The 14,766-nt window shown below is 36.7% G+C and overlaps 2 protein-coding genes across 2 annotated transcripts; one reads left to right on the top strand and one right to left on the bottom strand.

The window, feature by feature from the left end:
• Positions 1-2,100: 2,100 nt before the first annotated feature.
• On the top strand, positions 2,101-4,438 carry LOC131652056 (ribosomal RNA small subunit methyltransferase, mitochondrial). Its single transcript, XM_058921831.1, has 2 exons — positions 2,101-2,517; positions 2,646-4,438. The coding sequence occupies exons 1-2, from the start codon at positions 2,188-2,190 to the stop codon at positions 3,294-3,296; spliced, it is 981 nt and encodes a 326-aa protein (XP_058777814.1). The 5' UTR covers positions 2,101-2,187; the 3' UTR covers positions 3,297-4,438.
• A 146-nt stretch (positions 4,439-4,584) lies between these two features.
• On the bottom strand, positions 4,585-14,529 carry LOC131652055 (3-epi-6-deoxocathasterone 23-monooxygenase CYP90C1). The gene is made up of 9 exons (XM_058921829.1): positions 14,321-14,529; positions 7,171-7,492; positions 6,910-7,059; positions 6,526-6,798; positions 5,616-5,705; positions 5,427-5,505; positions 5,216-5,322; positions 4,986-5,113; positions 4,585-4,904 (listed from the first exon to the last, which is right to left on the bottom strand). The coding sequence occupies exons 1-9, from the start codon at positions 14,527-14,529 to the stop codon at positions 4,814-4,816; spliced, it is 1,449 nt and encodes a 482-aa protein (XP_058777812.1). The 3' UTR covers positions 4,585-4,813.
• Between the last annotated feature and the right edge of the window lie 237 nt (positions 14,530-14,766).

Here is a 14,766-nt window from a genome sequence, read left to right as displayed (position 1 = left end):
GAAGGAGCTGAAACTTCAAGGTCGAGGTATCACTGTTAAATGTGATAGTCAAAGTGCAATACACCTGTCGAAGAATTCAGCCTATCATGAGCGAACTAAGCACATTGATGTGAGGCTGCATTTCGTCAGAGGAGTAATCGAGCGTGGAGAAGTCCAAGTGCTGAAGGTTTCGACTGAAGACAATGCTGCTGATATGATCACCAAGACATTGCCGAGTTGCAAGTTTTTCCACTGTATGCAGTTGATAAAGCTGCATGAAGAAAGCTAGTTTGTTCCTTGACGTTGTAGAGTTAGGTCCAAGGTGGAGATTTGTGAGATATTGGATCGAACTCTAGTATTGTCGAAGGGTAGCTTCTTGGTTCGACAGTTCGACAGAGTTAAGCATGAAGTCGAAGGATTGTTCACATGCTGTAGTCGAAGATGGGTCTAGCATGCAGATGTCGAAGATGCTAGGGTTGTTAGCATGTTAAATTAGGTTTTAGTGTTTAAACCCTAATTTGTTAAGTTAGCTTGTTTATTAAGTTGGCTTGTGTAATGGGCCTTGCTGAAAAAGCCCATTAGTTAGTATGTTAGGTTTTATTATAAATAGCATACTAGTCTCTCATCATTGCTAAGCTGCAAATCCTAATTTAGGGTGAGAGAGGTTATTTGTTATTCTTGTAAACTTGTAATCTTGTTTTAAGAGAAAGTAAAAGAATAGCAGTTATAACCAATTCTTGTGTTCCTCTTCTTCCTTGTTTTATACTTTGTTCTTGGCATTGAATTCACAACACTAATATATCTTCCATATGTTTGACCTTTTCCGTTTTCGTAGTAATTTAATAAAAGTTCAATATTTATTTTGTTTTTATTTGGGGAAGACTCCAATTATAGTGTTCGTGAAAAAATAGTCTAGTTTTGTTCCTCATTCATGTCATCCTTTATTTTCTATAGCATACTACAACAAAATGATTGATTTCGGCATCACAATTTCGTTGCAAAGCATGGTTCCAAGGTAAAATTTAAATTTTTAAAACTTAAGCATTATAACTACTATAATTAACACACAATTCATTTGTAATCCACCTTACATAGAGATAAAAATAACTTCGCAAATGCGATTAGGAGACAGAAGAACTGACCCCAAATAGATTAGACACTCATGCGCAAAGTTGTCAAAATTGAGTTTTTACCTTGATTCGTTTTACCTAGATAAAATCGAAACATAAAATCATAGAGTTTACCTCATAATAAAATTATATTAAATTTATATATACAACATATATATATATATATATATATATATATATATATATATATATATATATATATATATATATATATATATATATATATATATATATATATATATATATATATATATATATATATATATATTCTAAATGTATTAATTATTTAAAATTTTTAACTTAATTATAAAGTGAAACATACTATATCATCATAATAAAGTGTAATATTCACAAACTTATATCAAACTATAAAGATTGTCCATCAAATCATAAAATGTAACATCAAAAAGATTATAAAAAAACAATAGTTTCACAAGTTTTTCAATTTCAAAAAAATAAATCTTTTCATCTTCGTCTTCGACTTAATCAAAAGTTTAATCCTTCCACAACATTACTTCATTAGAACATTCATATTCGACTTGATTAAATTCATCTTCCAATGTTAAAGATTCGTTAATATTATAATCAAGACGTGAATGTGAATAAAATTAAAAATTCATAGATAAAATTTTATGGATCAAAATATAAGATGTGATTTATAAATTTTGATAAAAAAGTAAAATCAGGTCAAAGAGTAAAATCTAATGATTTTACACGATTTCACCAATTTCAGAAAGGTTTAAATCAGTTAAAATCGTCTTAGAATACAATTTTATCTAAAAATGTTTTTACCTGCGATTTAACACAAAATACTGACTTAAAAACATGAAATCTATAGAGTTTATGTTTTAAATCGAAATTTTAATAACCTTCATGCGAATATGATAATAGTGGAGAAAAAATTAAAAATAAAACCGAGACAAAACATCATATAATTTTATTTAATAAAAAGTTTCTTAATCATAGTGATTTTTTTTTTTGAATAGTTACAAATCCAATGAAATTTGAGGTTTCCCTCAACAAATTCACTTTCTCCATATTCTAAACGTTGAAGAGTAAAATGAATACAACTTGAACCATGCTTGGCGCCACAAAACGCGTTCCTGCATTCATCCCTCGTTTCCTACACCCCCTCCGTCAACTCCATGAAGGCATCGAACAGAATATACATTTTCACAAAAGCAAAGGCCAACACATCCTCACAAACCCTCGAATCCTCGACACAATCGTCCGAAAATCCGCCATAAACCCTACCGACACGGTCCTCGAGATCGGTCCCGGCACCGGAAACCTCACACTCAAACTTCTAGAAGCTTCCCACGAAGTCATAGCCATCGAACTCGACCACCGCATGGTTCACATCCTCGAAAATCGTGCCATCAAACGCAACCTCCGCAGCAAGCTAAGGGTACGTTCCGTTCAATTCCCTTTCATTTTCATTGCATATCACATGTTCGATGAAATGCTCAATCCAAAAATACACAAAACACGTGACCCAACCCAACTCAACCACGTGATTTTTTTTTTTTTTTGTAGGTGATAACTAAAGATGCATTGAGAACAGAGTTTCCACCGTTCGATCTCGTGGTAGCGAACATTCCTTACGGTATTTCTTCACCACTTATAATAAAACTAATATACGAAACGACACCGTTTCGGAGCGCGACTCTTCTACTTCAGAAAGAGTTCGCTCGAAGATTACTGGCTAATCCCGGTGACTCTGAGTTTAACCGGTTAGCCGTTAACGTTAAGCTTTTAGCTGACGTGGAGTTTGTTATGGACGTTAGCAAGAGAGATTTTCTCCCGCCACCTAAAGTTGATTCCTCCGTCGTTATAATTCGACCTAAAGTTAACGTTCCCGACGTTAATCTCCGTCAATGGAGGGCTTTTACTAGGACATGTTTTAATAACAAGAATAAAACGCTTGGTGCTACGTTTAAGAGTAAGAGGAAAGTTTTGGAGCTGTTGGAGTTTAATAATGTGTCTGGTTTGGTTAGAGAAGAAAATGATGTTTGTTTGTTTAAGGAAAAGGTAGTTGGTGTTCTTAGAGAGGGAGGGTTTGATGATAAAAGGCCGTCGAAGTTATCGATCGAAGAGTTGTTGCATTTGCTTGGTTTGTTTAATGAAGTTGGAGTTTATTTTGATCATCATGGGGAGGTCATGAATGAAGATGATATTGATGACTAATAGCGAAAAATCGGGTGAGAGAATGAGAAAGAAAGAAATGTAAACTGGATAAGAATATTGAATAAGTTTGAAAAACTTAACTTATCACTTCATCACTTGTATATGGTCACTTTCATTGTTTAAATAACAGATCATCTAAAACGTTGGGTCGATGAATAATACATAATAGTAGGTATTTGTTTTGTTTCCTCCATTAACTGCTACAATGTTATGGTGACAATTCAAGTTTGTTAGGAAGAGTTGTTTAAGTTACTTTTCTCGGCCGCAAGGTGTGGTGCTGTTTGTGCTTTAATTGTGTTTTGTGAGAATATATGCCAGGTTCTGGTCTGATAGTTGTTACTACTCAAAAATCAGATTGTTCTATTGAGTCGTTGGCAAGGAGTTTCAAACGATGGCTCTGTTTGGAAGCTGGGGCATACCATGAATTAATGTTGGTATGTGAATACTTGTTTGAATTGTTTGGATGCAATTTGTTTGAGTGTACTTTGATAATGTTATACTTTGATAACCCTCTTACTCAGTTATATTATTAATAAGATGTTTACTTTTTAATCATGATACACTAGCTACTAGGATAGCAAATTTATTATCGGACCACGCCAAAGTAACTTAAGTCAACCATCCTTTGCGGATATCCCAGCACCCGTTCTCGACCAAACCATAATCACACGCCCAACACCATCCAAAATTCATCCATAGTATGTCATTAGCATATCCTCCCATAATTGTTCAATTCATGAATCATTACTCGAATTACAAGTGTAGTCTGCTACCAAAAACATGTAAGTATGGAGTGGTGATAGAACAAAAGCCCAACTAAATATATGCAAAATTTCCCCTCGAATTATAATGCTTATCAGTCAAACCATTACTATATATATGGTACATGATTACATCATTATATTGGGCCTAGTGTTAAATTTCATTAAAAACTCAAATATCCAGGCAGGGACAAACCTATCTAGAAGTTAGCATGAACTTGGTTTCCGCTTAGACAACTATAATTGACAAACCTTAAGGGGGTGTGGTCTAATGTTATTTTTTTCTTCTTGTTACCGCATATGTCTCCTTTTCACTTAAGGTTGTATTCATCATCCTAATATCTTAGTCTTATTAGCTAAGAGTTGTACTAAACTACAATTGAGATAAATAACTCAAGAGGGAAGTGGAGCATGGGCTTATAGCATGCCACTGACCAGGACTATCTCAAAACTCACATGGAGAACATACCCACCACAAAAGTTGCATTGAAATCAAACAAATAAAGTAATATATTGCATACAGTATAGACACAGGATCTGAGAGTTATTTTCAATCATATCCACTAGCTATTACAGCTTTCAAAAATAGCAAAGGGGTCCTTAAACACCTCTATCCTCTAAGTATTAGTGTTATGCAAGATCTAACACAAAATTTGGTACACAACACTATTTTCTATTTTCTATTTTCTGGGAAGGTAACGTCATTGTTCCGAAAGATCTAGCACAAAACTTAGTACACAACACTGATTTCTTTATTCAAGAGTTAATGGGTTGAACTCTAATTGGGAGCTTCTTCTTCATCTTAACAGTCGGAAAGTATACTATTTCATCCTTCTCAGCGACCCATCTGCATAGTATATACCAATCACATGTTAAAATCATTGAACATTATGAGAGACAAAAAAAAGTGCAGCTATTATATTATTACCTGTATGTAGTAACAAGATGGTGAAGGAAAATAGAGAGCTCTAGCCTAGAAAGTTCTAACCCAGGGCATAGTCTATGTCCACCACCAAATGGGGCAAAGCGGATGTTACTAGCCAAAACTTCAATTTTCTGAAAACATAGAGCATCATGTATATCATTGCTGCGGTAATTATGAGATCCTTATATAAACATGAACATGACTAGATTATATAGCTCTATAAGATTAATCACCTCCCATCTCCATGGATCAAACTTAAAAGGATTTTCATAGTTCTCTGGGTCCAAGTGAACAGTGATAAGACATGCCATAACACTCCAATCCTTTGGAATTAGGTACCCTTCATTCATATGCAGAAAAGTTAAACTGAATTAGTTTGTGTTTTATTTGTATGCATTAAGGCCAAAGATAACTAAATACTATTTCCTTGAATAACTAAACCACCTTTGATTTCTACATCTTGGACTGCTTTCCTCCAAATTCCGTTGACTATATTGGCCATTCTAAGAGTTTCACTTATGACCTTTTAGAAAGGAAATAGAAGAGAAATCAATTAACGGAATGATAATGACATATTTTTATATTGGAACATATAATTTTGCATATAAATGAAATCTAACAATGTAGACTCACGTTTTGAGTAAATGGTAGTGACATGTAGTCAGTCCATGTATAATCTTCTGAGTTATCAGTCTTCTGCTTCTTCAATTCCATGTTCTCCTCCTAATGATAAAACAAACAAATAAATCTGATAACCAGATATAAAAATTGATCAAGAAAACCAGATATAAAATTGCTGTACATTAAATCTTTTACTATTATTAATGCACAAATGTGTAATTAATGTCACCAAAAAACATAATGCTTGAGTTTTCAATTTTATTTGAGAAGTGAAGATGGTTTTTGTTAGAAAAATGCTACATATAAAGTCAAGTTTTCATTTTTGGTTTGCTCCCAGTAGTGAGTGCTCTATTTTTTAGTTTATATTTAGTGTTAAGCTAACTAATAAATACAAAACGATATAAAAATAACATGTTATATACTTTTTTTGACATAAAAGTCTATTTTTCTTTTGTAGAACAATAGATTCTTTCTTATATACATAAAGTCTATAGTTTATACACTTTTTTCTTTTTCTTTTTTATAGTTTCAAAAGAATCTTCATATCACTTTTCTCTTTAAACTTGTAACAGTTACATATTTATAGATTTCAACTTTAAAGGGGAAAGTAGGATTCTTTTAATACTATAAAAAAGGGTGTATAAACTATATATAAAAAAAGTGTTAGACCCTACCTCAAATAAAACAAAAAACTAGCTAGTATGATAAGTTTATTCATCAAACATCCTTATGCTTATGATCAAACATGTTAATGAACTATAAAAAAAACATGTTAATGATAAATGTTTTTACTTTCAATTTTTGTGTTTTAATAAGGACAAAAAAAGTGTTTGTGAGCTGATTATTGTCTATATTTATTCAATTTGAAACAATTTCAATGATTAGAATGAAATAACATAACATGATTAAGTACTGAACATACCATAAGTTTGGATAGAGCAAGAGGGGAGTCAGATAGGAATTTGAGGGCCAATGTCATGGCTGTAGGAAGGGTCTCTTCCCCTGGAATCATCATCTCTATGATGTTTTGGCTAATCATTTCCAACTCCAAGTTTGAACTTGAGCTAGATTGGGATAACTCATCCTTTCCCCTTAATAACACATCCACAACATCGTCAACTTCATCATTATCCATTATTTGCCTCTTTCTTTCCTCCACTATCTTCCTCACCATCTTCATCATCCTTTCCTTAGCCTGTGCAATTAATTACGCGTTTTAATCATAAACTAACTAATTAGAAGCTTAATATTATGTGCCTTATGTTTGTTATATGATATAGACTGAGATATGTTTAGTTTGTGGGACCTTCAAGGATTTGTATAGTGTAGTTCCTGGAAACTTGATGGGCAAGCAAATCAACCCTTTGATGAATACTTCAAATTCTCTTTTCAACAAGTCCAATTCTTCACCAGGACCAACACTCATCAGAACTTTATTCAAAATTGGAAATGTAATCTGGTGTATATACACATCCACAAAAAGTTAAAAAAGAGAAGATAATTAGGAGATTACATATAATTATTATATTTTATATAAAAAAAGCTTTAATGGGAGTGTGAGAGAGACCTTTTTAACTTCATTTTGAATGTATATTGTTTTGTTGGTCCAAGAAGCTAAGCATTGTTTGACAGAATGTTCAATGTCTTTGGTGATTCTTGCTTTAAATTGTGGAGATTTAAGAAACACTGCAATGATTGAATGCAGTTTCTTATGCTTGTTACCATTCAATCGTAGTATAGAGTGTTCTCCCATTAATTCTTTAATTGATTTTGGATAAGCAGGGATGAAAATGTTCTTTTGATTATGCAGAATCACCTTGTTCACTTCTGGGTCTGTTGAAATGATCAAATTGCTTCCCAAAATGTTTGTCTTAAACACATCCCCATAGCTGCATTTACATATACAGATAAAAAAAATAAAATCAAATGATACTTAATTGACATTAATTTTTTATGTCAATATATCATATTTGCGAGTTTGTTGTAATGAAATAGGAATGCTAGCTGATTATTTATAAATTATAGCTATTGGTATAGTGTGAAATGCACTTAAAGATTTGGATTCTCAACTATAGAAAATTATTGAGGGGCAACCTTAAGTTTTGGAAAAAAAAAAATTAATGGAAAAAGTTCAAATCCCACTAAAATAAAGTTTTTTTTTTGATAGAAAGCCAAAGATATATTAAGAAACGGCCATAGCAGCCAAAGATACAAAGCTCTCCTCAATCTGAGGGACAAATCCTAGCCAGGAACGAGAACCAATTTGGCGGCCCAAGCAGACTAAACTATGGGCATCAGAAACATTGGTTCTTCCCACAAAAATAACAGCAACTGAAACAAAAGCTTTAAATAAAGTTTGACAGTCTAAAACAATAGATTCAATCTCAGCAATAAAACCTACACCATTGATACAATCCACAACCCCGAGCGCATCAGAATGAAGAATGATATTCTCTAGCTTTGCATCCTTTGCCAGTTGCAACCCCCATTTAATCCCAAGACCTTCAGCCACATACGGAGAAGCGTAACATGAGAGTCTCTTTGTCGCAGCCGACACAACCTCACCACGAGGGTCTCTAATCACGCAACCTAGAACCACAAAACCCTCTTCAAAGCAGCCAGCGTCTGTATGGATGATCCAAGAGTTGCCAAAAGAATTCTCCAACTGCTGAATACGCACACCAGTAGCATCCACCTTTGCACTAGCATTGAACTCGAGGACTTCAGAGCTCACCTCCTGGGCTAATGACTGAGGGCATGGCACAAGATTCCTGAAAACTAAAGAGTTCCTAGCCTGCCAGACTTTCCATAATCCAACACAAATAACCTGTGCCACCATTGGGTCCTTACTCCTAAAGACTTGCAGCAACCAGTCCCCAACATCCCCACTAACCGGGACTCTCACCCCCAATGGGGAAGCAAAGAGCATACATTTGGCAAAAGCACAGTGAATGAAAAGATGGGATGAAGTTTCGGGACAGCTATCACACAAAGGACAGGAGGGATCAATGTTAATACCTTTCTTGCAAATGTTGTTTCGGGTAGGAAGAATATCTTTCACAAGTCTCCACACGAACTCCTTGATCTTGTTAGGGATAGCACACTTCCAAAGAGGTTTCCAAAGAGAGTCTAACTCACTTGAGGAGGAACCAGGTATGTTGCTTCGTCTGGAGATACAAAGCTGATGATAAGCTGTCTTGACTGAGAATTCTCCGTCCTTCTCGGCATTCCAGATCAAAGAATCCACTCCCAATTCAGACGAGAGAGGGATCCCAGCTACATGCAATGCCACAACGTCTCCTAGAACCTCTTTCACCCTGTCCATTTTCCAGCATCCCACCTCCAAGTCAATCAGCGAGCTAACCTTAGAATCATTTGGCACCAATAAGGGGCGAGATAAGGGTTTAAATCCCGGCAGAGACGGAATCCAATTATCCTCCCAGATGCGAACTTTCTCTCCATCACCTATCCTCCATCTAGAGCCCTTCATCACAAAATCTTTAGCACTTAGAATACTCCGCCAAGCATAGCTTGGACTAAATCCCAAGACAGCTTCGGACACATGACAGTTTGGATAATAGCGCCCCTTAAAAAATCTCTCCATGAGCGTACCATCCCCTTTAAGAAGTCTCCAGAATTGCTTGCCAAGTAAGCTTGTATTGAAATCGCGGATGCCTCTGAATCCCAAACCTCCATCTCCTTTTGAAAGGGCCAACTTATCCCATTTCATCCAATGGATTTTCTTCTCACCATTCCTAGCTCCCCACCAAAATCTGGCCAACATTGATTCAATCTCTGAACAAACATTATCCGGAAGTTTGTAACAGCTCATGATATAAGTTGGAATTGCTTGAGCTACCGCCTTTATAAGAACCTCCTTACCAGCTTTGGATAAGAAACCCTCCTTCCATCCCTTGACTTTTTTCCAGACTCTGTCGACTACCAAAGAGAACACCTCTTTTTTTGACCTTCCAAAAACGACCGGCAGTCCCAAATACTTAACATGGCTGTTGACTGATTTAAACCCCAGGAATCTTGTGATAGCTTCCTTCGCTGCATTACTAACATTACCACTGAAAGAGACTGCAGACTTCTCCACATTTACCAGCTGACCCGATGCTCTCTGATACTTCTGCAGGATATCAAGAATTCTGGCAGCTTCAGCTTCATTAGCTCTAGAGAACAACAAACTATCATCCGCGAAAAAGAGGTGTGAAATGATAGGCGCATTCCTGGCAACCTTGATCCCATGAATGTCTTTAGAGGAAGCAGCCATCCGGAACAAACCTGAAAGAATATCTGCACACAAAATAAACAAATAAGGTGACAGCGGTTCTCCTTGACGGAGACCCCTTTGCGGGCGGAAAACTTTACTCGGGTTGCCATTAAGGAGGATTTGATAGGAGACAGAGGAAATGCACCGCCTAATAATATTAATCAAGCAGGTGGGGAAGTTGAAAGCTTCGAGAGAACCAATCACGAAATCCCATTCAATACGGTCATACGCCTTCGACATATCCAACTTCAAAGCCATCACCCCTTTCTTACCTTTCTTCTTATTTTTCATCCAATGAAAACAATCCATGGCAATCAACGCATTATCGGTGATTAGACGCCCTTTAACAAACGCACTTTGTTCTTCACTCACAATGGATGGAAGGATGCCCTTAATGCGGTTCGCTATGGTTTTGGTAATCACTTTCATAATAACGTTGCAAAGGCTTATAGGCCGAAACTCGTGAGGGGATCCCGGATTCTTCACCTTTGGGATAAGAGAAATGAAAGTGGAGTTAAATGAATCAGGATCTTTCCCATTATTCAGAACATCTAGAACAGCCTTAATAACATCACCACCAACAATACTCCAATACCTTTGAAAAAAACCCGCATTCAGACCATCCGGACCAGGGGACTTGCTAGGGTGCATCTGGAAAAGCGCATCCTTAACTTCCTCGCCGGTAAAAGGTTTTCCACACCACTCCTTTTGGATCACGGAAAGCTTAGATTGAGCGGAATTACAAACTCCAGCAATATCTGAAGGATTAGAGGACGAGAAAATGCCACCAAAATAATCAATAAGAATCTTCTCGCAATTAGCAGCGCCATTTTTCCAGCTCCCACCAGGATCTTTGAGTCTCTTAATGCGATTAGTTCTCCTCCTTTGATCTGCTTTTCCATGGAAGAACTTTGTATTTCGGTCTCCATCCTTCAACCAAACTGCCCTACTTCGCTGCCTCCACATGATCTCCTCCAGCCGAAGCAATTTATTACGTTGACATTCAAGGGCCTTATATTCTTTAATAGCTTCAGGGCTACTGGACCACCTCGCTTCCTCCTGCAGCAGAAATTCGATTCTTTTAAGCTCTTTTGCTATATTCCCCGTCCGGTATTCCTTGAAAAAATCCTGCAGCGAACACAAAGACTTTGTTTTGGCACCGATCGACCCTGTAGTAGAAGACCAAAGCTTGTGAACCACAGACTCACAAATAGGGTCCTTACTCCAAACGTCTTCAAATCTGAACAAGTGCGTGCGCTTTTCCTTAAAAGAGTCTTTTTCCACCACAATACGCAGAACCGCGTGATCCGAACCAAATCTAGGTAAATGGACAACCTTTGTAGCCGGGAATTCCTCCATAAAAGAACCAGTTGCCAAAACCCGATCCAATCTGCATTGGATATTTTCCAGCCCCCTCCTTCCGTTGGACCAAGTGTATCTGTAACCAGAAAAGCCCACATCACGAAGATTGCAAGACTCAATAGTCTGTCTTCCCCAGTCCAATTGGCTAGCAGATTTAGCATTGCCCCCCATCTTCTCTTCCTCATACACCGTATCATTAAGATCACCAAAACAAACAAACTTCCCAACTGACTCCCCATACACCTCTTGAATCAGCTTCCACGTATTCTTTTTAAGATGCTCTTCCGGGAACCCGTAGATGCCAGCAAAGAACCACGGGCCATCATCATACTCCAGTTGACAACTACCAGCAATATGGTTGTCAGAGAAAGAAAGAATTTTAAATAGATCAGGGTCTCTTGATAACAAACACAAACCACCAGCTCTATCCCTCCCACTTCCCCTACACTCCACAGCATGAATACATTTGAAACCGGTTTTAAACGATATCTTTTGAATTTCCTCAAATTTCAGCTTTGTCTCCATTAAGAAGACCAAACGGGGATTTTCCAATTTCATGAGCCTTGACAAGGCTCGAACTGCACGAGGATGCCCCAAACCTCTGCAGTTCCAGCTCAAAATTTTCATTGGGGTAGGCGGTGTTGGTCTTCCAACACCACCTCTGGTAACGGGGTTTGATCAGATTCACCTGCTGGTCCATGCCTTCTTTTTTTCTCACCACTTCCACAATCCTCAAGAGATCCATCGACAATCATCACATCAATAAGTTGCCTCTTGACTTTCTCCGGTTCTGAGGATTTTTTGGATGTCACCTTACTTCGCCTCTCCCCCTTCTTCCTCACCCACTTACGTTTCTGGATCCCTTCACCTTTAGAATTGGTCTCCATCACCGGAGTAGCACTAGAGATGGCTACCGCCCCCAAAGACTCCGCAACCGTCTCAACATCAGCTGCTTTTGGGAACACTTGAGTTAGCTTAGGGCTCCCCTCCTTATTTTGGAGCTGCTTCTTTGCTTGCTGCACTTCATATTCATCTTCCTTGGCTTTCTCTGTGGGTTCACATCTGCTTTGACTAGAAGAGGCATTGAAAAGGTTCCGGCTACACGTACCAGAACTAGAGTCCCTCTTTCTAGCTTCATCAAACATTTTTGGTAACGGGGAAGCTCTAAGCCATTGTCCAAAGGATAAGTCCTGTTCTTCTAATTCATCGAATCCCTCCTCCGTAAGGTCTTCTAATGCCTCACAGTCTTTCAATTGATGGCCTATCCTACCACAGACGAAACAAAAAGTAGGCAGTCTCTCATATTTGAAGTGCACCCTCAGATTCTTTTCTTTAAATTTGACCATTGTACCCCTTTTTAGAGGGAGATTTAGATCAATGGACACCTTCAATCTCATGAATCTCCCATTCCTACAAGCTTCCCGACAATCCAGTTCTTCAAAAGTTCCAACAATGGACCCTATCTTCCTGGCCATCGTCTCGGATCTGAGCATCAGAGGCATATCGTAAATCCTAACCCAGAAGGAGGCATAATGCATATCCAGATCAGATGGTTGCTCTTCGCCCGAAACCCTATTCAAAACAAGCAAGGACCGATCGAAGCTCCAAGGACCATTCTTGAGGACAAACTCAAGATCTCTTTTTGACGAGAACTTGAATAGAAATAAATTTTTGCTCAGATCTTGGATTTCAACTGTGTTCTTTAACTTCCAAGCACTAATCATAGTAGATTTAAAGGCTCGAGCATTAAAACTACCCTCCATCCATAGCTTTCCTGCGAGGGTTCTCTGAAAAGTCTCCTCCTCACAAACCTCTTCATCCGCCACCACAACTCCTTCTTCCTCCTCCTTTGAGAACGCAATATTTTTCCACTTATCCATGGCAAGGGAGGAAAATACAAGACACACTGACCGATCCCGCACAGGACAGGAGAGAAAACACCCAGAGAGGTGAGATGAGACCAGAAACCTGGGGAGAAAAAACCAGAAAAGAACTGGAGAAGGGAAGAAAAACCCCAAAACTGCCGCCACAAACCCTAGACAAGGGCGGAATAGACACGATAAGTTCTAGAGAGAGAGGGAGCCACTTCTCTCTAGAGACACGTGGGTCCGTCACTAAAATAAAGTTGGTAAAGTTTATAAAGAGAAACACACATTTTATTTTCTCGGCCGATTTTGTAAGTATGATTTAGGTCAAATATAAAAATTTAATATGATATTAGAGTTTATTTATTCAAATTACCAATCAATTATACATTGACACATCAAATGCAACAGTACTGAGAAACTCGATATTGAAAAAACTGAAATTTCACATAAGACAAAAATAAAATGTGAGATAAGTTTCTAAAGACTAACACTCTTAGTATTGAAAGCAAAAACCTAAAAATCTAATAGAGTAATAGGTTGAGATAAGTAGATATGTGAGCAATTCAATCTTGTTTGGAAAAAATTAATAAGTTGATTTAATAATTATCCAACTTCTCGACTGGAATGAACTTTCCACTTAAGATATTATGAGTCCCACATGATCAAATTGGTCTTTGTCATAGACAAACATATCAATTCTTAATTAAAGTGGTTGTTAAGACTATTTAGATTGATGTAATAAGATGTGATGCAATGAAATTGAAATGATAATAATGTTTTATTATTTAAATTGATGAAATAGAATGAAATTTATTTTATTATTTATTTGAAATAACGATGTTATTTCATTCATTCTTAACATATTTAACAAATGTAAAATGTCTAGAATAAAATCCCTATTCTTTAAAATATCAAATCATAATCCAACAAGAAAGTTGTAGGAGTAAAGTTTTAGCTGTGTGTGTGCATGTGTTGATATTATTACTAAGATTCACATTTCACTATTGACAATTCTGCTCCTCAATGATGTAGTAACACTCTAACTAACAGTATTAAAAGGAAAAGTGTTGGATGGAATATTTGGTGAGCATGCATGTCCATCATTAGCCTCGTGAAGAGAAATTAATGAATAAGAGAAGAATATTCAAAAAACAATACTGAAATACATAAATAATTAATAATAATAATAATAGATAAACATGAAGACTTACATGGACTTGCGATTTTCCATGAAGGTGGCAGGGCGAGAAGAATAACAAGAAGCAATGAAATCAAGAGTTTCTCCAATAAGAGGCCAACCTGAATTCCCTTTTGGAATTTTAATTTCATTATTATTCTCCTTCTTCATCAAAAACCACCAACTCATAAACAACACAACTATTCCCAGACATACACCTATAATCCATTCCATATTTTCCATAACACCACTTCAAATTCAAACTATATATATAGAACCACTTTGAAGATATATATAGATATAACTCTGAAAAAGTAGCTTCCCCTATATATAGAGGTAGTTCAGACTTGATCTGTATAAATACAGGCCTTCAGCTACATGTTTTGTTGTACTAGAAGTTTGTTTGTTTGTTTAGAAGTGAGAAAGAGAAAGAGATGAGGAGGAGGAGAAGAATAAAGAGAGATCAGATCAGAACGAAAC

The sequence above is a fragment of the Vicia villosa genome, linkage group LG2, assembly GCF_029867415.1.
Source record: "Vicia villosa cultivar HV-30 ecotype Madison, WI linkage group LG2, Vvil1.0, whole genome shotgun sequence".
In the NCBI taxonomy this organism is placed as follows: domain Eukaryota; kingdom Viridiplantae; phylum Streptophyta; class Magnoliopsida; order Fabales; family Fabaceae; genus Vicia; species Vicia villosa.
This window is presented reverse-complemented; position numbering and strand designations above follow the sequence as displayed.

Coding starts and splice junctions, on each gene's coding strand:
- LOC131652056 (XM_058921831.1), top strand. CDS start 2,188: ATGCTTGGCGCCACAAAACGCGTTCCTGCATTCATCCCTCGTTTCCTA. Junction 2,518..2,645: donor ACCTCCGCAGCAAGCTAAGG/GTACGTTCCGTT, acceptor TTTTTTTTGTAG/GTGATAACTAAAGATGCATT.
- LOC131652055 (XM_058921829.1), bottom strand. CDS start 14,529: ATGGAAAATATGGAATGGATTATAGGTGTATGTCTGGGAATAGTTGTG. Junction 7,060..7,170: donor TTCAAAATGAAGTTAAAAAG/GTCTCTCTCACA, acceptor TATATACACCAG/ATTACATTTCCAATTTTGAA. Junction 6,799..6,909: donor CACTATACAAATCCTTGAAG/GTCCCACAAACT, acceptor TTAATTGCACAG/GCTAAGGAAAGGATGATGAA.